At 39.8% G+C, this 26,331-nt stretch overlaps 1 protein-coding gene across 9 annotated transcripts in view; it reads left to right on the top strand.

The window, feature by feature from the left end:
- The window catches only part of ATM (ATM serine/threonine kinase), a 133,117-nt gene that overhangs the window by 55,514 nt on the left and 51,272 nt on the right, over nt 1-26,331 (top strand). For all 9 annotated transcript variants that reach the window (XM_086679204.1, XM_086679207.1, XM_086679203.1 and 6 more), the window contains 12 exons: nt 231-400; nt 1,953-2,199; nt 5,344-5,459; nt 6,785-6,911; nt 7,622-7,821; nt 11,383-11,557; nt 12,329-12,493; nt 13,328-13,460; nt 15,495-15,590; nt 18,005-18,176; nt 21,454-21,595; nt 24,850-25,026. In XM_086679204.1, the coding sequence (XP_086535330.1) occupies nt 231-400; nt 1,953-2,199; nt 5,344-5,459; nt 6,785-6,911; nt 7,622-7,821; nt 11,383-11,557; nt 12,329-12,493; nt 13,328-13,460; nt 15,495-15,590; nt 18,005-18,176; nt 21,454-21,595; nt 24,850-25,026 (1,920 nt within the window). The remainder of the gene's footprint in view (nt 1-230; nt 401-1,952; nt 2,200-5,343; nt 5,460-6,784; nt 6,912-7,621; nt 7,822-11,382; nt 11,558-12,328; nt 12,494-13,327; nt 13,461-15,494; nt 15,591-18,004; nt 18,177-21,453; nt 21,596-24,849; nt 25,027-26,331) is intronic.

Here is a 26,331-nt window from a genome sequence, read left to right as displayed (position 1 = left end):
TCGCTATGTGCCAGGCTCTGTGCTAATTATATTAAATACATTTTTCTTGTTTAGTGTCTCTGAAGTATAAGTACTTTTATTATCTCCATCTCATAGATGAGGAAGCCAAGGTATAGAATAGTTGAATGAACGTGTCAAAGTTATGCTGTAAATAAATAATGAAGGATTTAGATCTAGATATATTATTTCGTTGGTTTCTTAAAGCATTGACTTCTTTCTGATTTGTGCAGGTTTTAGAGAAAGTTTCTGAAACTTTTGGGTACAGACATTTAGAAGACTTCATGGCGTCTCATTTGGATTATCTGGTTTTGGAATGGCTGAATCTTCAAGATACTGAACACAGCTTATGTTCTTTTCCTTTTATTTTATTAAACTACACAAACGTTGAGGATTTCTATAGGTAGGTGTACACACATGTGAAATATGTTCATTTTAAAATTAGAGGGTAGTGCTCGCTTCGGCAGCACGTATACTAAAATTAGAGGGTAATGTTTGGGAGCCCCCCACCCCCACCTGACACACGCGCATACACATATGCACATACACAGGTACGTGCGCGCGCGCGCGCGCGCACACCCACACACCCACACACACACACACACACACACACACACACACACACACACACATCCGGAGCTTGGGGGCTGTATAGTAGGAGAGACAGGGCTGCTTGTTTTAATTAGAGTGTACTGAAGGGAATCACTGGATTTAAGGTCTGGTCCTAGCTGTGCCAGTAACTAGCTGTGTAACTTTAGGCAAGCCATGAAAATACCCGCTCGGCCTTGGTTTTTCAATCTGTACAGTAAGGGAGTAACATCAGTCTTTAAGGACTCTTTCAGCTTTAAATTTTTTTTTGAATTTTTTTTATTTTTACATTTATTTGTATTTGAGAGACAGAGAGAGACAGAGCACGAGTGAGGGAAGAGCAGAGAGAGAAGGAGACACAATCCAAAGCAGGCTCCAGGCTCTGAGCTGTCAGCACAGAGCCCGACATGGGGTTCGAACTCACGGACCGTGAGATCATGACCTGAGCTGAAGTTGGACGCTTAACCAACTAAGCCATCCAGGCGCCCCTCTTTTAGCTTTAATGTTTGGTATTCTTCCCTATGACAAACCAAAGAGAAATTACTAGTGGCTGTTATTTCTGAGTTGTTCTTCCTTTCTGTTCCTTGACTATGGACCATTTTGTCATTATTTTTATTAGATTTAAAGTGTAATGTAAAAATACTTATTTTGCTAAATCCTAACTCTTGAGAAGAAAATTTTGAAAATAGATTTGGAACAACTGAAGAATCATCTAGAGAATGAGGTTTTGGTCTCAGGATGATGGGAAAGCAGTGCATTATTCAGTGATCCTTGTTGTTTCATTTTGGCGATAACAGTATTTACATTCATAGTTTGAATTCACCGGGCACCTGGGTGGCTCAGTTGGTTAAGCGTCCAGCTCTTGATTTCAGCTCAGGTCATGATCTCACCATTTGTGAAATCTAGTCCCACATCAGGCTTTGTGCTGACAGTGTGAAGCCTGCTCCAGATTCTCTCTCTTCTCCTCTCTCTCTGACCCCTCCCCTGCTTGTGCGTGTGCTCTCTCTCTCTCAAAATAAACAAGTAAACTTTAGAAAAATAGTTTGAATTCATACATTTCTTTCACATTTCATTCTACATAAATGAAATAATTTTGCATAAATTGATTACGTAGAAGAGAGAAATTCATTTCCCACTTTTTTTGATCATAGAATTATGTTGGTGTATTCTAAGATTTCTGTTTTCTTATGTGATTATTTAAATTTTATTTAACTTCATCTCTGCATTTATAAAATTAGAGTAAGAATGTTTAGTGATCTAGACAAAGTGATGTTCTAATGCCTGTTCCATTATTTTAAGGGCTGTATTGTAAAATTTGACTTTGAGAAGTTATATATAACATGTACTTGAAATTTTTACATTTTTAGATCTTGTTATAAGGTTTTGATCCCACATCTGGTGATTAGAAGTCGTTTTGATGAGGTGAAGTCCATTGCTAATCAGATTCAAGAGGATTGGAAAACTCTTCTAACACACTGTTTTCCAAAGATTCTTGTAAATATTCTTCCTTACTTTGCCTATGAGGGTACAGGAGAAAGTGAGACAGCACAGCAGAGAGAGACTGCTACCAAAGTCTACGACACACTCAAAGATGAAAACTTACTAGGAAAACAGGTATGACTTCACTTTTACCTACTAGCTCTAGGCCAAATGTGGGGCTCGAACTCACAATCCTGAGATCAGGGGTCTCATGCTCTACCAACTGAGCCAGCCAGATACCCCTCTTGAGCCCCTAATTGTAATTAAGTTGTTAACTTAAGTAATTAAGTTGTTAACTTAATTAATTGTAATTAAGATGTAACTTAAAGATTTTCTTTTTAATATTTATGCATTTTTGAGAGACAGAGACAGAGCACTCTGCGAGTGGGGGAGGGGCAGAGAGAGGGAGGGAGACACAGAATCCGAAGCAGGCTCCAGGCTCCGAGCTGTCAGCACAGAGCCTGACTTGGGGCTTGAACCCACAAACTGTGAGGTTGTGACCTGAGCCGAAGTCGGACACCTAACTGAGCTACCCAGGTGCCCCCTGACATGTGACTTTAAAGTTTTAATACCAGTCATCATTTATGTAGTAAAATTTAATATGTAGTCATCACTGTCTGGTGTTGGCAATCCGTGAATTTTTTTATTGTTGTTGTTATTACAGTGGTCTCTTCTTTTGAGTGGCTTTTATAAATGAAATGTTTTTAATCAGAAAAATTTTTAAAAACTTTGAAATTTATTGCTTTTTCATTTTTAAAATTTATTTTTATTGGCAGTAATACATGAATGCAATCTGGGTGTTCAATCCATGCACTACTGGGCAGTGTATACAAAGTGTTCCTCACTTTCTCTTCAGTCCCATTGAGCTCTTTACTGTTTAAGGAGAAGTATGATCCCAGACTCCCATGCTCTGCTCTTTCTTTTTTCCATGACACTTACCACCTTTTAACGTGTAATATAAGTTACTTAAGAATATGGTTTATCTTCTCTGCTGTGAGTACTCGGACAGATTTTCAGCTGTTTTTTTTTCTGCTTTGTACCCCTGCTACTTAGTATGTAGTGAATACTCATAATTTGAGAAAAGATGGAGTCAAGTAAAAAAGATCTAACAGGGGCGCCTGGGTGGCGCAGTCGGTTAAGCGTCCGGCTTCAGCCAGGTCACGATCTCGCGGTCCGTGAGTTCGAGCCCCGCGTCAGGCTCTGGGCTGATGGCTCAGAGCCTGGAGCCTGTTTCCGATTCTATGTCTCCCTCTCTCTGCCCCTCCCCTGTTCATGCTCTGTCTCTCTCTGTCCCAAAAATAAATAAACGTTGAAAAAAAAAATTAAAAAAAAAAAAAAAAAAGATCTAACAGCTTCTGTTTTTAATATAACTTACATACATCCAAAATAATTTGAGGGAGATTACATTAAAAACGCATATATAAACTTTGTTTAAGGTCAAAGAGGATTGGTAACTCTCAACTTTTTTGTTTTGTTAGTAAGGGATGACTAAGCAAAGTTGGCTAATGTTAAAATTAGTTAGATAAACTTCAAAAGACTTTTTTGTTTGCCCCTGACCTGTATGGAGCCAGCAAATGGAACGAATTTCCCAGCTGCTTAGAGGGAGCACTGCCAGTCAGAGCTGCTTCTCAGTCATTCTGGAGGCAAACGAGGAGCTCCCTTCTCAAAAGTTACTTGGAACTGGATGTTACAGCTCCAGAGGTTATGGAATTTATGAAAGATGCTGCTTTTATCCCCTCCCAGCCCATCTTCCTGCTTAGACTTCTAAGCAGACCTAATCTTACTACTTTTTAAAATTATTCAAACCAAAAGATAGCAATTTTCAGAGTCAGAGTAAGTCTAGGAGGAGAACGTAATTACACTGAGGCCTGATTGAAACATCAGTCTTGAGAATGAAGAGAGGCAAACTTAAATGATAATTTCTTATATTCTTGGTTAAAGACATAAATTTTTATTAGTTTCAATCGCAGTTAGCATTAAGTTGTCACAAGTTAAGTTTTTCTTTGATTCTCTAATACTTTCTCTGAATCCATCTTGCTGATTCTTTTTTCAGTGAGTAAGGGTTGGTGCAGCTATTATTATTAGTCTCTAAGCCTCTTAAAACTGTCACTTGTGGAAAACCAAAAATATTAACAGTTGCAACATTGTTTACTTGTACCTAGACATCTGAACAGTTTGTATGTCCCTCAGCTAAACAGTACAGATCGGGCTTATTACAGAATAATAGGAAACTAGTGAAGCCGCTGGTCATTTTTTGTGTAAGGGAATTCATGAGTTTTTCCTTTGTTATTAATCAGATGGGGCCAATTTGTCCTTCCTTGTCCCAGATATACTTTGAAATGAGCTGGTGTTTTAAGAGGGTTGAAACCTTCGAAGTGGTGACCTGAATGACAGATGTGTAAGCCTGAGGGAAAGGCTAGCACCTTTACGTTTGGCTTCCTTTTTGTCACATTTTAAAATGCTTCTGTTATGAGGAAGTGTGTTTTCAAACCTCCTTGCACACCAAGTAAATCAGTCGTTTATTTGCCTTTAAGTTTGGTGCCCTTGTAATTCCTAACTTGGAGAGCTAATGAGTCCTCCTTCACAACTTCATGACCGTCCTTCACTTGGCTGGGGTATACGTAACGCAGCAGGCCCATTCTGTATAATTAGAGAATGTGTGCCTCTCACTGGGAGGCCGCCGTAACAGGAGGTGGATCGATGGAGAACCTGCTCCTGTCTGGGAGGATTTTAGTTGACTGATGATGACAGGGGATGTGGGGGCCAGCTAGGCTCAGAATTTGGCACATCAGCCAAGTAGAAATCTGGCGGAAAGTTCTGCAAGGAACAGAGAAATGCTTATTGCCAGTCACTGGAAATTCTTACAAGTATTGTTAAGCGAGAGAGATCTCCCAAGTGAGTCAAGAGTAAAATGCAGACTGAGAAGCCGTTGTAGATCAGTGGGGAGTTTGGTTGGCAAGAAAATTACTAGGTTGAGGAATTCAGTGCTACAGCTGAAGCCTTAGTTAAAATGATTCTTTACAATGAAACTAGAGTCAGATTAAGGGAGTCTTGTTTGGTTAGATTTCCTTACTCTCCCCCAGGCTACAGGTCGGTTGCATAGCAGAAAAAAGTGGAGTCAGCTGTATGTCTTGGCAGATCTTAGGTCTTTTGTCATCTATTTCCTTTTACGGTCACTGACCAATTTTGGAAATGATGCCGTAACATTAGCCCCTTGAGCCGTGTTAACGCTCACAGACATAAGAACTTAAACATTATTTTAATTTTGTATCCTTACAGATTGATCACTTATTCCTCAGTAATTTACCAGAGATTGTTGTGGAGTTACTGATGACGTTACACGAACCAGCAACTTCTGGTGGCAGCCAAAGCACTGACCTCGGTGACTTTTCAGGGTACGGGTATTTTAAACTTAGTGGCTTAGCTGCAATCTCAGAATTTCCTTGGGAAGCTTATTGCTTGACACCTTCAAATGTCTTTTCAGTTTTTAGGTACAGCTATGCTTTTAAATTGTTTCTTTAAAAGTAACTGCCTTTGACTTGAAGTACCACCTCCTTGCCTCTACTGGAGTCTTCCCACCATGATTGCTCGCTCTTTCAGGTGGATCACCTGGTTTGCAAATCCGTTGACCTTTTCCTTCTCAGTCTTTCCATCCGTTTTTTGAAATTTCATGGACACATCCATGGTTTTCTTATCTGTGGCTTGCATTTCTAGATCACCTTTTCTTAATGCTCCTTAGCTCTCAGAATCTTACCTATGACAGCTTAACTTGGATGTGAGACGCACGTGGCTGTATATGAATGTTACTTTCCCAGCTTGATTGTAAGCTTCTTGAAAGCACCCTTTACATTTTTTTGTGTTCCCTACCATGCCAGCTGTGCAAAAAAGTAATAATATCCACCCGAGTACTTTTACTGTATAATTTCATTTGACGTAAATAGTGTTTGATTTCCCAGTATTAGTGCTTTTACAGTACTAGCTTAGAACTTTAATTCAAATGTGAAGTGATACCAAGGCTCATTTGTGGGATTGCCATTAACTTCATAAAAGATTTCGTGAGCAAATCATTTAAATTTTTTTTAACATTTATTTATTTATTTTTATTTTATTATTTTTTTAACGTTTATTTATTTTTGAGACAGAGAGAGACAGAGCATGAACGGGGGAGGGTCAGACAGAGAGGGAGACACAGAATCTGAAACAGGCTCCAGGCTCTGAGCAGTCAGCACAGAACCCAATGCGGGGCTTGAACTCCCATACCACGAGATCGTGACCTGAGCCGAAGTGGGACGCTTAACCGACTGAGCCACCCAGGCGCCCCAACGTTTATTTATTTTTGAGACAGAGAGAGAGACAGAGCATGAACGGGGGAGGGGCAGAGAGAGAGGGAGACACAGAATCGGAAGCAGGCTCCAGGCTCTGAGCCGTCAGCCCAGAGCCCGACGCGGGGCTCGAACTCAGGAACGCGAGATCGTGACCTGGGCTGAAGTCGGCCACTTAACCGACTGAGCCACCCAGGCGCCCCATTTAAAATTGATTCAGTCATGGAGGGCACAGGTATTAAATATGCTGACCGCTAACATGTAGACCGTCATAAGTCATTTGTGATTTTATTTAAAAGCCAAGTTTTTCAATGGAAGAGTAGTTGTAGAATGTGGGATTATTATTGTCTTAATTTTGTTCTGAAAATGATGACTGCGTGTTTTCCTCTGAATCTTAGGGATTTGGACCCTGCTCCTAACCCACCTCATTTCCCATCACACGTGATCAAAGCAACGTTTGCCTATATCAGTAATTGCCATAAAACCAAGCTTAAAAGCATCTTAGAAATTCTTTCCAAAAGCCCTGTGAGTACACATTCCTATTAAAATAACTGAAGAGAGAATTCCTTCTTTTTCAGCTCAAAAATCTGTGTAAGTGCATCTTAAAGAGAAAAAAAGATGAACAAATGGAAAATTCATCTGAATTAATTAAAAAGTAAAACACTCCTCAACAAGTTTATATCTTGGTATCTTACCTGTCAGTATTCATTGATGAAGCCTGAATTTCATGATAGTTAGTCATATGTTAGCTCAGAGTGTAGATATTTTTTTAAATTATTTTTTGCTGTCTGAAAGCTAGATAAATTGACAATAGTTTTTTAAGTTTATGATATTAATTTTCTTTTTTTTTATTTTTTAACTTTTTAAAAAATTTTTTTTTTTAACGTTTATTTATTTTTGAGACAGAGAGAGACACAGCATGAACGGGGGAGGGGCAGAGAGAGAGGGAGACACAGAATCGGAAGCAGGCTCCAGGCTCTGAGCCATCAGCCCAGAGCCCGACGTGGGGCTCGAACTCGCGACCGCGAGATCGTGACCTGAGCTGAAGTCGGCCGCTTAACCGACTGAGCCACCCAGGCGCCCCATGATATTAATTTTCTTAATGTAATATTTGCCTTTGATATCAAACCAACACAAAATTCTGTAATTTGTTATTTTGAATATAAAATACATTTGTTATAGCTGAGTATAAATGATTACATAAGTTTTTATGAAATGTCTTTTTTATTTTCTAGGATTCCTATCAGAAAATTCTTCTAGCCATATGTGAACAAGCCGCTGAGACAAATAATGTTTATAAAAAGCACAGAATTCTGAAAATATATCACCTATTTGTTAGTTTATTACTGAAAGACATAAAAAGTACTTTAGGAGGAGCGTGGGCCTTTGTTCTTCGAGACGTTATTTACACATTGATTCATTATATCAACAAAAGGTAAGAAATATATTTAGAGCAATATGTAAGTGTTTTCTACCCTGTTAGTTGAAAATTTACATAGTTTTAAGATGTAGAAGCCATGGTATTGTTTTATTTTGCTTTTTAATATATATCTACTTAATATTTTTTAAAAATTGCATTACTATTTCTTCATCTCAAAAAATATTAGTATTAAGGGTCTTCAACATTTAAAAAAAATTTTTTTTTTTTTCAACGTTTATTTATTTTTTGGGACAGAGAGAGACAGCGCATGAACAGGGGAGGGGCAGAGAGAGAGGGAGACACAGAATCGGAAACAGGCTCCAGGCTCTGAGCCATCAGCCCAGAGCCTGACGCGGGGCTCGAACTCACGGACCGTGAGATCGTGACCTGGCTGAAGTCGGATGCTTAACTGACTGCGCCACCCAGGCGCCCCCCAAATTTTTTTTTTTTTTTTGAGAGAGAGAAGCAGAGTGTGAGCCTGGGAGGGGCAGAGAGAGGGAGTCACAGAATCCGAAGCAGGCTCCAGGCTCTGAGCTGTCAGCACAGAGCCCAGCGCAGGGCTCGAACCCACAAACTGTGAGATTGTGATCAGAGCTGGAATCCGATGCTTAACTGACTGAGCCACCCAGATGCCCCAATTCATCATTTTAAAATGAATTTTAGATGGCCTGAAATATCTATGTCACTATAGTGGTTCTGGTCGCCAGTTCCTGTGTGTGTGTGTGTGTGTGTGTGTGTGTGTGTGTGTGTGTATGTAACACCCACTCTCCAGACACACACACACACACACACACACACACACACAAACACAATTCTCCAGACACCTGCTTGGTGTCCTACAGTTCAACTCAGATGTAGTTGGTTAGTGTCAGATTCCACAGATTGAGGTCTCAGTCCTGCAAGACTGCCTGCCCCTCCTTCCTTTCCAGTGGCAGTCACTAGCCAGGATTAGCACCTGTGCTGACCAGGCAGCTCTACACTGCAGGTTCCAATGACCCTCTTCCTACAGTTCTGAGTCATTTTCAGAGCCGCTGTCAGAACTCAGGATAGCTGTTTACTGACTAAAATACCGCTTTGTTATAGAAGGGCATAGCTCAGGAAAAGCCAGATGGAAGAAATCGCGTAGGACCATGTATAGGGAAAGTGGGCACCACTTTGGATGGAGTTGACATCCTCATCAGAAATCATTTGGCCCTTGATGTGTGGATTTATTTCTCAATTCTCAATTCTATGTCCTTGGTTTGCCCTTGTGTCAGTACTACCTGGGTTTTTTGCTGTTGTTTTTGTTTTGTTTTTTTGAGAGAGCACAAGTGGGAGGGAGAGGGAGAGAGAATCTGAAGCAGGCTCCGTGCTCAGCATGTGGGGCTCAGCCCCACAACCCTGGGATCAAGACCTGAGCTGAAATCAAGAGTCAGATGCTCAGCCCCCCCGACCCACCCAAGCACCTTACTCTGATTATTTTTTTTAATTTTTGTGTGAATTCTTTATGTATTTTGGATATTAACCCTCATCAGATATAGCATTTGGAGATATCTTATATCTTACCTTGTTGTTTTGTTGATAATTTCCTTTGCTGTGCAAAAGCTTTTTATTTTGATGAGATTTTTTCTTTTGTTTACCTTGCCTGAGGAGACATACCTAGAAAAATGTTTCTCTGGCTGATATCAAAGAAGTTACTGTCTGTGATTTCTTGTAGGAGTTCTGTGGTTTCAGGTTTCCCATTTAGGTGTAATGCATTTTGAGTTTATTTTTTTTTTTTCTTATTTTTTTTTTTTTAATTTTTTTCAACATTTATTTATTTTTGGGACAGAGAGAGACAGAGCATGAACGGGGGAGGGGCAGAGAGAGAGGGAGACACAGAATCGGAAACAGGCTCCAGGCTCTGAGCCATCAGCCCAGAGCCTGACGCGGGGCTCGAACTCACGGACCGCGAGATCGTGACCTGGCTGAAGTCGGACGCTTAACCGACTGCGCCACCCAGGCGCCCCTTGAGTTTATTTTTGTGTGCAATTATAAGAAAGTGGTTTAGTTTCATTCTTTGGCACATAGCCGTTCAGTTTTCCCAGCACCGTTTGCTGAAATGACTGTCTTTTCCCTGTTGTAGATTCTTGCCTCCTTTGCTATGGATTAAGTGACTATATAAGTGTGGATTTCTGGGCTCTCTGTTTTGTTCTGAAAACTGGCTATTTTACTATTAAATTGTGGTAAATGGGGAAATCACACTCTCCCCTTCGCTAGGATTTGACTTTTTTTTCCCCTAATTGTCGAAGGTTGTAGTGGTCCATATGTTTCGTGAGTGTGCAAACTCTTTTTGCCAAGGGTGTGTTCCTCACCGTATGTGGCTACTGAAGAGTGTTCCTTGTGTTCAGGTAGTGTTTTTACACAGATTTCCTTGAATGCCGAGAGCAAGTGATTGAATATGAGAGAGAGAGAGAGAGAGAATGAGAATCTTTCCTAACTTCTGCAGGTTGGCTCTTTGTGAGGACTTGCCTTCACAGGCAGGTTCTCACCGAGCCTAGGGACTAGCCCAGCATGAACGCGTACGGTCTTCCTGGGTGTTTTTTGAATAAGCTTCTTACCTTGGGCATATGTGTGGCTTTCTCAGTGTCCCAGATATATGAGAGATTTTGAACTCTCTAATTTCAGGAAGAAACGTTCTTCCCAGCTTTTCATCCTAGGCTTTAGGCAGTCTGTTCCATGTCTGAACAATAATCTGTTGTCCCTCACAGCTGTGGGTAGTTGGCCAGTGTTATTTATGGTGCTTTTGAGCACTGCTCATGGCTTTTACAGCCTGGGGAGATTCAAATAAGACAAACCAGAGTGAAGCACCCACCCTTCAGGTAGCTCCCAGACAGGCTTAGGACAGATACACACAGTCATTAACAAATACGCTCTGCTCTGCTCCAGCCAGAGCAAAGGGCCAGGATCCCATGCTGGGAATGGGGACTATAGTTTTTTCATCACACCCGCCAAGCTGGGGAGGGAGTAGCGAGGCAGAGGCTGGTAGAACGCCATGAAGCTTTAAGTCTTTTTTTTTTTTTTTAACGCTTGTTTATTTAGAGAGAGAGAGCGCGCCAATGGGGGGAGGCAGAGAAAGAGGGAGAGAGAATCCCAAGTAGGCCCCGTGCTGTCCATACAGATCCCAGTGCGGGGCTCGAACCCATGAACTGTGAGATCATGACCTGAACCGAAGTCAGATGCTTAACCGACTGAGCCACCAGGCGCCCCTCCAACTGTTTTTAAGTTGCCGTTTTTGTTTGTTTGTTGTTTGTTTGTTTTTTAGCATTTGCTCCACTTCTGTACACCTTTGCCTGTTTGACAGAGTTCTGACAAAGTTCTGCCCGCTCGTCCTGTCTTTCAGTGTTTCTGTCAGGAGGGGGGATTGGAGCTGTCTACTCTCTCATTTTGCTGTTGTCACTTCTCTTTTTGGTTTTTAAACCATTAAGGAATTAGATACAAAAGTGACTTTTGTGTTGGGGTCACTTCAGAATTAGAGCTGCTGAATAAAAATGACTTTTTAATGAGCTCATATGGAAGCAGTTTCCTAGAACTTACTGTTTTTTGCCTGTGTCACAGGCCTTCTCGTTTCATGGACGTGTCGTTACGAAGCTTCTCCCTGTGTTGTGACCTGTTAAGCCGGGTTTGCCACACAGCAGTCACTTACTGCAAGGATGCTTTAGAAAATCACCTTCACGTCATTGTCGGTACACTCATACCCCTTGTGGATGATCAGATGGAGGTTCAGGAACAGGTGATGCCCAAATCATCTTCACAAAGATATTTGACATACATTGATAAAGCGTTATTGGAAGGAGCTGAACGTTTTATGTTTACTTGGTTCAGTGAGTCATTTCAGTGAAAATATTCTTTGAAAAATGGTTGGAAAAACATTTTCAGTTAATTAAGCCTTGTAATCATTTAATTACGGAGCACCTAATAATTTTTTTTAATTTTTAAAATTTTTCGTATTTGAAAGAAACAGAGACAGTGCGAGTTGGGGAGGGGCAGGGAGAGGGAGGAGAGAGAGAGAATCCCAAGCCGGCTCCAGCATAGAGACCAGTGTGGAGCTTGAACCCACAAAACCTCAAGATCATGACCTGAGCTGAAACCAAGAGTTGGGTGCTTAACGGATCGAGCCACCCCAGGTGCCCCCAGTAACTTGGATCTAACAGATTACCTAACAGTGTCTGTCTCTTCCGTGGTTTGAAGTGTAGAGGTAATGAAAACGAGGGACAGCAGTTCATACCACTGTTCGTGGTGTGTGAGCTACTGCTTAAATAAAATGTTCCGGTAATATTGGCATGTCTCTACCCCAGTGCCCGTGCTGTAGCAGCAACTTACGTACTTGTTGACTCATTTGAAAACAGTAATAGCTGGTACTATAGAAGTAATTAGAACATTTTATCTGAACTAGGCCAGTAGAGTTTTTATCACTTATTATAGTAGGTTTGGTTGTTCTACTTTAAAATATAATTAAACCATTTTTTCCTTTTGATTTTTTTCTTTTTTAAATTATGTTTAGGTATTGGACTTGTTGAAATACTTAGTGATAGATAACAAGGATAATGAAAACCTCTATATGACAATTAAACTTTTAGATCCTTTTCCTGACCACGATGTCTTTAAGGATTTGCGTCTTACTCAGCAGAAAATTAAATACAGTAAAGGACCCTTTTCACTTTTGGAGGTAATAATTATTCCATCATCTTACTATTTTGTATTAGGATAAAGAGCAGTACTTTTTGAACACTTCTAATTCTCTGAAAGAAAACAACTGAGTTTTTAAAAAACTGTGATAAAAAATAACCTGAGATTTAGCTTCTCAATAAAAAAGTGAGTCTTAATATATCCTCTTGTATTGCAGCAAAATTGTAAATATTAAGGTTTTTTTTGTTATGGTCTGAAATTAAGTATTGAAGAAATGTGGTATAAAATATGCTTGATTTTCATATGCATGAGATTCATTAATTCCTCAAAATTACTGTGTGATCTTTTGAGGGACAATTTGATGTTTGAAGTAGAGATGATATTTGAATTTTTAAAGAGTTTTTCAAGTTTTAATCTTTAATCTTTATAAACTTGAAAATTACCTTCAAGTGTATTTTTTAGCGTAAATTTTATTCCAATTTTAAAACCATACCCTATATTTGACTACATATCAATGTGATAATATAGCTAAATGTACTAAGATATAAAACGAGAATTACAGTACTAAATAAGTAGAAATTTAAACTTTTCCCTTGGAGTATGCTAATTATAATCTTAAAGTCTTAAAGATGTTATTGTGAGAGAGTCAAGATTAAAACATTGGCCAACAAAACAAAACAAAACAAAAAAACCAAACCACATTGTAGGACTGAAATGGAAGAAGTCATTTATTTCTACCGTGTTTGGTAATAATAAAGCTGTGAGTCAGTGTCTGCGAAAGGCTCTTAGTAATTTTTTTCTTTTGAGTTTTATTTCGCAGACTTCATACAAACCCAAAAAACCGGTTATGTTTTTAACTAATGCTCTCTTTCAGGAAATAAATCATTTTCTCTCCGTGAGTGTTTATGATGCACTTCCTTTGACAAGGCTCGAAGGGTTGAAGGATCTTCGCAGACAGCTGGCACAACATAAAGATCAGATGATGGATCTCATGAGAGCATCTCAGGGTACTGATGTCAATGACCCGGGTTATTTGTACCTATTTCTTTTGGAAAGAGCTTTGTAAACTTTTTTTTTTTTTTTTTTTTGAGTTTTTTAAACTCTTACTCTTTGATTAATTGCCACGGACTTAGTTTAGATTCTGATCCTTTAGTTCAAACCTCTATCATTTCTCCTCTAACTGGGAAAGAGGTCATTACATGGCCTCCTCCCCTTGAATTACCCTCATTTCATCCATCCCCTGCACCTCAGCCAGGGTGATTTCTCTGAACCCAAACATGATTGCATTATTCTATTGCTTGAAAAGTTTTAATCACTTCCTGCTGCCTGAGACAGAAATTTGAGTTCCTTAAAGCCAGGCATACAGGCAGTGTGTCTCTGCCTCTTGCTCCAACTCGTGTTCATAGAAGAAATGTATCCCACTTACAGCCTCTTAGCCATGTGTGTGCATGTAATTGTGTGCATATGTGTGTGTTTTCTGTATACACACATATTTGTATATGTGTTTCTACCTTTTTCTCATTTAAGAAAACATTCATTTTTATGTTATTTTGATTTCAGTTTAGGTTACTTTAATATTGTACTTGGAAATTTTCTCTACTTACATTTTGATTTTCATCTTGTACCCATTAATTTCATATTTCCATTGTGATTTTTTTCCCAGTAACTTTTTTTTTTTTTAATTTTTTTTTTCAACGTTTATTGATTTTTTGGGACAGAGAGAGACAGAGCATGAACAGGGGAGGGGCAGAGAGAGAGGGAGACACAGAATCGGAAACAGGCTCCAGGCTCTGAGCCATCAGCCCAGAGCCCGACGCGGGGCTCGAACTCACAGACCGCGAGATCGTGACCTGGCTGAAGTCGGACGCTTAACCGACTGCGCCACCCAGGCGCCCCTCCCAGTAACTTTAAAAACTAATTTTGAGGGCGCCTGGGTGGCTCAGTCGGTTAAGTGTCCAACTTCGACTCAGGTCACGATCTCACGGTCCGTGAGTTCGAGCCCCGCATCGGGCTCTGGGCTGATGGCTCAGAGCCTGGAGCCTGCTTCCGATTCTGTGTCTCCCTCTCTCTCTGCCCCTCCCCCCGTTCATGCTGTGTCTCTCTCTGTCTCAAAAATAAATAAACGTTAGGGGCGCCTGGGTGGCTCGGTCGGTTAAGCGTCCGACTTCAGCTCAGGTCATGATCTCACGGTCCGTGAGTTCGAGCCCCGTGTCGGGCTCTGTGCTGCCAGCTCAGAGCCTGGAGCCTGCTTCAGATTCTGTGTCTCCCTCTCTCTCTGCCCCTACCCTGTTCATGCTCTGTCTCTCTCTGTCTCAAAAATAAATAAACGTTAAAAAAATTAAAAAAAAAAATAAAAACTAATTTTGATTTTGACCACCTGAGCTCAGAGCTCGTAGCGCATTTGTTCTGAGATGTGTGTTTGTGTAAAGATGAGAAACTGTATCTTTTGTTCTCGTGTGTTTGGGTCATTCATTGGTCTAGACTTCTCTTGTCCAGTAGCTGTTCATAGCTACTTAAATTTCAGTGAATTAAAGTTTAATAAAATTTAAAATTTAGTTTCTTATATCATACTAGCTGATGTCACGTTCTCAGGAGTAAGTGAGCTAGTGGCTATTGTTGGACAGTACAGATTATGGAACATTTCTGTCATTGCAGAAAGTTCTATTGGATATTGCTGTTCTAGACTAAATGCTAGATGTTGAAGAACAAGACATGCTCCCAAGGTCTCTTTCAGGTTGATGTTGAATGATTTTTGTATTTCTTACTGTGATTTTCCTAAGGTATTGACTTATCTGTGCAACATATGAAGACATTTCTCTTTCTCTCTCTGCCAAATATTGCCAATCATTTTTACATGGTCCTGTTTTATAAGTCGATATCTATTCACTATATATTTTTTGACCTTCTTATGGTTTTAAAACCTTGTTTAAAAAAAAAAAACTTGATAAAAGTGTTTTAGATAATTTGATATATAAGCCTATTGTCAAGAAATGTGTATTCTCTGGTGTAGTTGAAACTAATTTTTTTAAAACTGCTCCTAGAAAACCCACAAGATGGCATAATGGTGAAACTAATCGTCAGCTTGTTGCAGTTATGCAAGATGGCAGTGAGCCAAACTGGTGAAAGAGAAGTTTTAGGTAATCTCTGGCTAAATGAATGTGAGTTTTTCTGTTTGAGTGGCCATTCCTGTTTTCACAATCAGTAGAAGTTTGTCATTTGGGTTATTAGGGAAACATGCGGTGCTAGCTGAGGTATAGTTCTGTCTAGTTCAGATGGCCTGAAGCAGCCCTCCTTTCGTACTTTCCTTAAACATTTATGAAAGTGAAAAGTTAGCGATATACATGTGTGCAAAACCGTTCTTTTGAAAAGGCCTTGGTTATCTTTAGGAAAGTCTGAAATACCTCTTTGTAGCATTAAGTTGCAAATATATCAGCTTTTGATACATTTTGTAAATATAACTGATTAGTACTTAGTCTTTTTGTAGGACAGAAATAAGATGAGGTTTTGGAGGGCTAGATGAATTAAACTCAGATATTAAAACCACATTCGGAGCATCTGGGTGGCTCAGCTAGTTGAATTTCCTACTTCAGCTCAGGTCATGATGTCGCCATTCATGAGTTTGAGCCCTGCGTCAGGCTCTGTGCTGACAGCTCAGAACCTGAAGCCTGCTTCAAATTCTGTGTCTCCCTCGTTCTCTGCCCCTCCCCCTCCCTCACTTACACTGTCTCTCTCCCTCTCAAACATTAAAAAAAAACAAAACCACATTCAAGTCCTATACTATTTGTAAGGTATCCTATTGTAAGATAAATGGCCACCATACATCCTGCCTAGAAGAGGTGTTTAGACTTAGTGATCCCAGGCTAGAAACACTGAATGATTGAAGTCAGCTTGAAGTTGTCATGACAGCATTGATTCAAATAAGAAAAATGGAGGAATAAGAGGTCCTTCAGATACTACTTCCTTTCAGTGAAGCCTTCCTTCTCATCTCAGGGGGAGCCTGTTATCAGGGGCACTTCTTTTTTTTTTGTAAATTTTTTATTGAAATATACCTTACGTACAGAAAAGTATACAAATGATAAGTATGTAACTCGAAAACTTTTCACAAATGGAACACACCTGTGCTTTTAGCATCCAGACCAGGAAACAGAATCTTATTAACGCCCTAGAAGTTTCCTTTGACCAAGGAATTTATACCTTGTCCATGGTGGCACTGTTTCTAGAGACAAACCTGATTTGCTACAGGAGCCCTAAGTGGCTTTCCTGTGTAACATAAAATCTTAACATGGTTTTATTAAGTAGCCACAGCTCACATCATACTTAGTGGTGAGAGACTGAAAGCTTTCACCCCCAGATCAGGAAAGAGACAAGGTTGCCCTCTTTCACCAGTGCTCTTCTAAGTTGTACTGGAAGTTCTAGCCGGAGCAGTGGGACAAGAAGAGAAAAAGCATCCAAATTGGAAAGGGAGAGGTAGAATTGTCTCTATCCACAGATGATATCATTCTGTATCTAGAAAATGCTAGAAAATCTACAAGAAAGCTACTGTAACAGAGCCAACAAGTGAATCACAATCGCAGGATATGAGATCCATACACAAGATTGAGTTGTGATTATGTACACCAGCAGTGAACAATCTGAAAAGAAAATTTCATTTCATTTACCATTCTGTTCATAATAGCCTCTAAGAGAATCCGGTACCTGGGGATAAATTTAAAGAAGGAAGTGAAATACTTGTACATGATCTGTTTGTTACAAGTGAGTCACCAAGGACACCCCACATTGAAGGGGAGAGGAATCAGGCTCCACCTTTGGAAAAGAGAGCTATCAAAAAAGTTGTGAACATACTTTAATAAATTCCATCACTCCTGGAAAAGAGCGTGAGGGAGTTCTCTGGCATGCAGAAACTGCTCCCTATCTTCATCTGGGTAGCGATAACACAGGTGGAAAAAAAACACGTGTGAATTTTCACTAAAGTAAGTGTTTCAGGGGCGCCTGGGTGGCGCAGTCGGTTAAGCGTCCGACTTCAGCCAGGTCACGATCTCGCGGTCCGTGAGTTCGAGCCCCGCGTCGGGCTCTGAGCTGATGGCTCGGAGCCTGGAGCCTGTTTCCGATTCTGTGTCTCCCTCTCTCTCTGCCCCTCCCCTGTTCATGCTCTGTCTCTCTCTGTCCCCAAAATAAATAAAAACGTTGAAAAAAAAAATTTAAAGTAAGTGTTTCAGATTGGTGTGCTTCGTGTGCGTAATACTTAAAATTTTAACAGGCTTAAGTCTGTTGATAACGTTCATACAGTAGCTCTGTTTACACTTTCATTCTTAATACCTACATTCTGTTGATGACTTCTCTCTCCTGGATATGAATTTATATGGGAAAATACCTTTGCCCACATGGATGTATAAAGGCAGTGATACAATGTATTGCAGCTTCTTTATTCAGTCTTTGGTTAACCACTTAAATCTTGAAGAATGACAAAACATTTTATTTTTGAAGTTAGAAAAGTTGTTTTATGGAAGAACTCTAAGCTACAAGTGTACTGACAAGGAATTTCTCTATACAGAGGCTGTTGGAAGCTGCCTGGGTGAAGTGGGTCCTGTAGACTTCTCGACGATAGCTATCCAGCATAGCAGAGATACATCTTCTACCAAGGCCCTGGAGTTCTTTGAAGATAAAGAACTTCAGTGGACCTTCCTAACGCTGACCTACCTGAATAATACGCTAGTAGAAGATTGGTGAGTATTTAATGATACTTTATATCTGATAGCACCTACCTTGTCCTATGTTCAAGGAGAATGATACTTTATATAAACAAACATCTCTCCTAACTAAACTTTTCCCCTGTAAGCTGCATACTTTTTTTTTTTTAAGTTTATTTATTTATTTTGAGAGAGAGCATGTACACGTGCTGGGGAGGAGCAGAGAGAGAGAGAGAGAGAGAGAGAGAGAGAGAGAGAGAATCCCTGACATGGGGCTCGAACCCACATACCATGAGATCATAACCTGAGCCGAAGTCAAGAGCTGGACGCTCAACCTACTGAGCCACCCAGGCATCCCATAAACTGCCATACTTGTAATCTCAGGTATTTTAATGAAAATTGGTGTATTTTTATTAATTCACGTAATCGCTGAAATCCTGCTAGGTGCCAGGCCCTGGATTCACTGGTGAGCACACCAGACTAGGTCCATGTTAAATTCTAGTGAGAGTAGACTAGAGAAACAGTAGGAAAAGTACCAGGTGGTTCTGTACAGAACATTAAAATAGAATTGCCAAAGAGGATGCTTGGGGCCCTTGTCAGGATCACAGGTGCTGCTCTCCTCTCATTTAGAGAATTATGATCCTTTTCCAGTAAGTCCTGGAACAGAAGCTTCCTAACTTCACCAGTCTTCAGCTTAGAGTTTTCTTTTGCTCATTTATTCATTATGCGAAACAAAAGTGCCACACATATTATCCTGACTACTGCTTTGGTGGCTATGAGTTCACTTTGGCTTTCTGTCTGCACACCCCTGCCCCATTTATGTATCTATTTTTGGTGTATGTGAGCACCTCATCACCACCGTTTTGGGGAGGGTGGGTTCAGAGGAGTTTTGCCCACCACCAGACACCCTTCTAAGGTAATAAGGTGTCTTACCTGTGTTTGCCTGCAACTGGCCCACCTCTGAGAGAATAAATAACTGGCAGTAATGTCTACGTGACATGTTTTCATTGTTCATTTAATGGGCATGTATCTTTCTCTTTTCTTGTTACAATAAAAATGCTGACAGCATTTCTTTCTCAACATTTTATTTTAAAAATTTTCAGGCCTACAGAAAAGTTGAAAGAATTTTACAGCAAATACCCGTATACTCACCACCTAGATTCTACCCTTACTGTTTCACTGCTGTCTCTGCTTCATCACCTCAAGCCATCCTTCTATCCACTTAGTAATCCATCTCATTAGTCAAACTGTATTTCAAAGTGTATATGGCATAGTCGTTGAAGATGTTTCCACAGAAAATTGGCAGGCAGCATTCACTACATGGTAATTTGGAGTTGGCTCTTCTGAAAAGGGTGGGCAAAGATATTTAATGTGACTTAAACTGTAAAGCATAAGGAACCTCTTTGTGTAAGAGGAAACAAATCATTACGTTTGAGGGCCTCCAGTCTACCAAGGGAATGTTGACCAGAGGATTCTCCCAAGAGCTGGTCCTGGAAGGATTGTGTGAGAAGTGTCATCCCGCTGATCACTGATGGGTGTGAGCGGGAATGAAGTGTGGGTGATAAGGGATGAAACATTCCAGACTGGGAGATAACTCCAGAGCGGGGAATTAACGTGGTGTGTCTGGTGTACCAGAAAGAAGCCTGGTATGGAAGACGATGGTATGTTTGAAATTAAAAAGGTAGGACTAATTCTGATTAAGAAATTTGGATTATATTTGAAACATACATGAAAGCCATAGAGTTTTGAGCAGAGTAGTGTCAGGATGCAGCCTACTGTTTCACTCTGGCTTGTATGTGGCAGATGGCATGTGGAGGGGAAACGGGAAGCCCAGTTATGGAGCAGCTGGGGTGGTTCAGAGGGGAAATGATGGTGATTTGGGTTAGGGTGGTGGGGACAGAGGGCAGGTGGAACATTATTGGAGCCAAGGTGTGTTTTTAACGGAGAGCCGGCAGGACTTGCCTGTGAGTCGGGTGTGGAGCAGTGAGGGAGAGGGGATGAAAGGTGAGTCCAGGTTTAGGGTTTATGCTTCCACATCTTAAATTGAGAAACCCAGGAGGAACAAGCCTTTATTTCATGGCTCATCGCCAGTTTACAGGGTCAGGCTTTTGATGTTTTTGTCCACTTGTATTTTCAGCTTTCTTGTATCACAGCCCTCCTTTTCCTAATATTTTGCAAAGCAAAAGGACTTTCAGGGTTTTATTACAGGTTTCAGATGCCTTACCTCATGATTCTCAACTAGGTTCTGGTCAGAATACGTGTGTACTTACTGTTTGTTTAAATTGTTGCAGACTTGGGGCGCCTGGGTGCCTTTGTCAGCTAAATGTTGAGCTTTGGCTCAGGTCACGATCTCGTGGTTCGTGAGTTCGGGCCCCGTATCAGGCTCTGTGCTGACAGCTCAGAGCCTGGAGCCTGCTTCAGATTCTGTGTCTCCCTCTCTCTCTGCCCCTCCTCTGCTCACACACACACTCACTCTCAAAAATAAATAAACATTACAAGAAAATAAATAAAATTGTTCCAGACAATAATTTTATCATTTGAGGGAAAAGCTATTCTTTTTTGCCCAAATTATTTATATCTTTTAGATAAAGCACTATCAAAGTGTTGTTTTCTCAGGTGAATTTGTATTCTGTGGTTCTCATTGCCCATATTTATTAGCCATTGTTATTTCCAAGTATTTCTTTTCCTGAGTACTTTTAATTTATAGCAGTCATAATGTAAACTTTATTGTAGTCATTGAAGGGAATTGCTGCAGTGATTAATAACTCAGGCTTACTGAAGGAATATTAAAAATTCACTGATAATTTTGGCTTTGATGCTGTAGAATTTTATAGGTGTAAACTTTCCTTATGTTAAAACTGCCTAACACAGTTGGCTTTTACAGTTTACAGTTGAACAACACAGAATTGAACTCTGCGGATCCACTTCTATGTGGATTTCTTTTGATAAACACAGCCCAGTACTCTAAATATATTTTCTCTTCCTTATGATTTTCTTAAAAACGTCTTTTTCCCAGCTTACTTCTTTGTAGAAATACAGTATATAACACAGAACATATAAAATATATGTTAATTGACTGTTTATGTTATCAGTAAGGCTTCTGGTCAATAGCAGGTTGTTAGTGGTTAAGTGTTGGGAGAGTCAAGAAGTTTGGGGGATGCAAATTTTCGACTGTGGAGGGATCAGCACTCCTAACTCCTGTATTATTCAAGGGCCAACTGTAATGTAAATTTACTTAAATTTTTTATTCGAGGTTACTTCATGACCATAGTTGATATAGTGTATAGGCATTTGAATTATATATGTTTTTCAGTGTCAAAGTGCGATCAGCTGCTGTTACCTGTTTGAAAAGCATCTTAGCCACAAAGACTGGACATACTTTCTGGGAGATTTATAAGACGACAACTGATCCCATGCTGATCTATCTACAGCCTTTTAGAACATCGAGAAAAAAGGTCTGTCAAATAGTGAATGTTTATTGAATACACACTGTCTAGAACAGTTGTATGTGCTGTGAGATATGACTGTCAAGTTTCTTAAGTAGCATTATACTAATGTTTAACCTTTCTCACAAGTAATTCCAACTGTACTTCTTGAATCCAGGGGATTTGTTTTTAATTATAGCAGTGTGGAATAGTTGAGAGATAGAAAGCTCAACTTCAGATTGACACAGGGGATAGGAGGAGTTCTTAGTGATAGGCCTTTTTTCTTAGGAGTAGAAAACCCTTACGTTGATCCCTTGAAAGCCTTTGGTGTTGGGTGTGGTGTGTAGTGTAGGTATTGTGCAACAAGCAACAGTTTATTCCCAAAGGAAGTTAAAATAGCACCGTCCTTCGGGATAGAAGGAACATACTTAAACATCATAAAAGCCATATATGAAAGGCCCACAGCTAATATCATCCTCACTAGGGAAAAACTTTCCCCTCTCTCTCTGGGAGAGCTTTCTCCCTGAGATCAGGAACACGACAGGGATGTCCACTCTCACTACTCTTGTTTAACGTATGTTGGAAGCCCTAGCATCCGCAGTCAGACAACAAAATGAAATAAAAGGCATCCAAACTGGTAAAGAAGCAGTCCAACTTTCACTTTTCACAAATGACATGATTCTCTACATGGAAAACCCAACAGACTCCACCAAAAGTCTGCTAGAACTGATACATGAATTCAGCAAAGTTACAGGGTACAAAATCAATGTACAGAAATTGGTTGCATTTTTATACACCAATAATGAAGCAATGGAAAGAGAAATAAAGAGATCCCATTTACAATTGCACCAAGAACCATAAAATACCTAGGAATAAATCTAACCAAAGATGTAAAAGACTTGTATGCTGAAAACTATAGAAAGCTTATGAAGGAAATTGAAGAAGACACAAATGGAAAAATATTCCACGCTCCTGGATTGGAAGAATAAATATTGTTAAAATGTCAATACTACTCAAAGCAATCTACACATTCAGTGTAATCCCAATCAAAATTGCATCAGCATTCTTCTCAAAGCTAGAAGACACAATCCTAAAATTTGTATGGAGCCACAAAAGACCCCAAATAGCCAAAGTAATACTGAAGAAGAAAACCAAAGCAGGAGGCATCACAATCCCAGACTTTAGCCTCTACTACAAAGCTGTAATCATCAAGACAGTATGGTATTGGCACAAAAACAGACACATAGACCAATGGAATAGAATAGAGAACCCAGAACTGGACCCATAAATGTATGCCCAACAAATCTTTGGCAAAGCAAGAAAGAATATCCAATGAAAAAAAGACAGTCTTTTTAACAAATGGTGCTGGGAGAACTGGACAGCAACATGCAGAAGAATGAAACTAGACCACTTTCTTACACCATTCACAAAAATAAATTCAAAATGGATAGAGGACCTGAATGGGAGACAGGAAACCATCAAAACCCTAGAGGAGAAAACAGGCAACAACCTCTTTGACCTCAGTGCAGCAATTTCTTACTCAACACATCTCCAAAGGCAAGGGAATTAAAAGTGAAAATGAACTGTTGGGACCTCATGAAGATAAAAAGCTGCACAGCAAAGGAAACAATCAACAAAACTAAAAGGCAACCATGGAATGGGAAAAGATATTTGCAAACAACTTATTGGATAAAGGGCTGGTATCCAAAATCTATAAAGAACTCACTAAACTCACACCTGAAAAATAATCCAGTGAAGAAATGGGCAGATGACATGAATAGACACTTTTCTAAAGAGGACATCCAAATGACCAACAGACACATGAAAAGATGCTCAATGTCATTCATCTTCAGGGAAATATAAAGCAAAGCCACACTGAGATACCACCTCACGCCAGTCAGAGTGGCTAAAATGAACAAATCAGGAGACTATAGATGCTGGTGAGGATGTGGAGAAACAGGAACCCTCTTGCGCTGTTGGTGGGAATGCAAACTGGTGCAGCCGCTCTGGAAAACAGTGTGGAAGTTCCTCAAAAATTAAAAATAGAACTACCCTACGACCCAGGAATAGCACTGCTAGGAATTTACCCAAGGGATATAGGAGTGCTGACACATAGGGGCACTTGTACCCCAATGTTTATAGCAGCACTTTCAACAATAGCCAAATTATGGAAAGAGCCCAAATGTCCATCAACTGATGAGTGGATAAAGAAGTGGTTTATATGTACAATGGAATACTACTTGGCAATGAGAAAGAGTGAAATCTGGCCATTTGCAGCAACATGGATGGAACTGGAGGGTATTATCCTAAGGGAAATAAGTCAGTCAGAGAAAAGACAGATACCATGTTTTCACTCTTATGTGGATCCTGAGAAACTTAACAGAAGACCATGGGGGAGGGGAAGGGGAAAAAAAATTACAGAGAGGGAGGAAAGCAAACCATGAAAGACTCTTAAATACTGAGAACAAACTAAGGGCAGATGTGGGGTGGGGGAGAGGGGAAAGTGGGTGATGGTCATTGAGGAGGGCACCTGTTGGGGTGAGCACTGAGTGTTGTATGGAAACCAATTTGACAGTAAATTACATATGTTAAAAAAAAAAAAACCACCATCTGTAGTGAAATACAAGATGACCTATAGATTTCTGCTTTGTCCACGGTAATAACCATTGCAAGGTTCTACTGAAAGTAAATACATAAGAACTCTTCCTTCTCTTTTAGTCTAAACTTTCCTCTTTAGTATTTTCTTTTCATAAAGCATCTGGGAAATATACAATAGAATTTTCACCAAATTAACTTAAGGACATATACCCATTATTGTGATAGTCTTTTTAATAGATCATCAATACAGTTTTGGTCTCAGTGAAATTACTGGTAATATAAAGTATTAATAAAACCAGTCATCTAAGCTATCAAACACTGTAGTTTTAACATTTTGAGAACTGATTTGATCTTGAAATCATTTCTGTGTGGTGGACCCTGACTGGTTCTGTCCACAAGACAGGTGCTGCAGAGAGTTTGTGATTCATATAACACACTAGTGAGCTCAGGTTCGAACTCATGCATCCTGCTGTGTAGACCAGTAACTTTTTGGCATACCACTCTGCCATTCATGTAAACATAAATGTATTTTAATTTTAAAATGTACCCATTGCTTCCAGATTTACTTTTAACTGTAGTTTGGTTTGGAAACAGATTTGTTTATGTCTGGATATTTGTTCTGCATAAGAAAGATAGAATGTATTTCTAATTGCCTTACTTACATGTGTTGACTGTTTTCTTTCTAGTTTTTAGAAGTACCCAGACTGGACAAAGAAAGTCCTTTAGAAGGCCTGGATGATACGAGCCTGTGGACTCCTCAAAGTGGAAATCATGACAGTTGGATAAAGAGGCTGACTTGTGCATTTTTGGATAGTGGAGGCACAAAGAGTGAAATTCTTCAATTATTAAAGCCAATGTGTGAAGTAAGATTAGTTAGTCTGACTTAATTACTCCCTTCCTACCTTTGCCGTTTTTATTTGAGCCTTCTCTTAATAGCTTTCGTGGCTGGTCACGTCCCGTTCGGCTTCTGTGTACACGATTCTGGTCTGCAGATAAGTGGTACTCACATCATCTCCATGGAGCGTCATCTCCATGGAGCAGTGCCCGCGCTCGGCTGTTGGGAACCCATTGCACGGACGTGTTTAAATATTTAGCTATAACTTTGTGCAATCGGTTTCTCCTATGGGCTAGCTACCTCCTAGATGAGCTCTGAAGGGTGCCACTAATGATAGTTAAAATACGGATGGTTGTAAATTATTTATATGAACCAAAAGTCTGCTTTTTTGTTAGTTTACTTTTTTTTTTTAAAGGTGTTTGTGATTCTCTTTCCCTGGTATATACTTTCTTGAGGGAGAAAAAGAACTAGGGTAGTAGTTAGCATTGCTTTTATTTTTGAAGGTACAGTACAGTTAATTTCAATAGAGAGTAAAGGTACATACCCAATTAAACACGAACTTTGTGTGCTTTTATCAAGTGTGCCAAACAGTACAATATCATGATGCTCTAAGGCTTCAAAAGCTGCATGATTCAATAGCAGTGTGAAAACAGAGTATCTGACTGGTTCAGACATCTGCCAGTTCAAAGTACTGATAGAGAAATGAGTATTTGGGTAAAGTGCCCTGATTGAAAGCAATTTAAAAAACGGTCCTTACTTCTACAGAAAAACTGTTGGCAGTGAATAAATTCTCACACTGTCTGCATTACTACGTAGCATTTGTGCTAAGTCAGCATGGTGGACACACACACACACACACACACACACACACACACACACACACACATCGCATTTCCCGTTAGTGAACATACCTGAGATTTTTCATAAAGTCCTGACTTTGGGTCACAAGATAAAATATTCCAAATATACATAGAGACAACACCCCAGCTCCAAATTCCTTAAATTCTTTATTTCTAAAACTGCCATTTTGATTTGTCTTTAGTCTAAAAGGAAAAGATAAAGTGTGCATTTGGTAATCTATCATTTGTTTTGTGTGTGTAGTATGTGATGAATAATGAAGAGAGTGCCTTGACAAACATAAGGTTGTATGCTGTTTCAGTGTACCACGGGTATTAAAGTACTTATCTGTACTTTGGAGTAGATCACAAACAAGTACCCACATCATATACCCATAAATTGGAGTTTATTAAAATAATAAACATTTTAACATGACTGTTATAGCTTTTCACTGAGTGTAGAAAATGTACAAACATCAGCTTTCCAGCTTTTTTCC

This window comes from Puma concolor, chromosome D1 (genome assembly GCF_028749965.1).
Source record: "Puma concolor isolate L17-30 chromosome D1, mPumCon1.1.hap2, whole genome shotgun sequence".
NCBI classification, from domain to species: domain Eukaryota; kingdom Metazoa; phylum Chordata; class Mammalia; order Carnivora; family Felidae; genus Puma; species Puma concolor.
The sequence above is the reverse complement of the archived record's forward strand: the minus strand, read 5'-3'. Positions and strand labels throughout refer to the sequence as shown.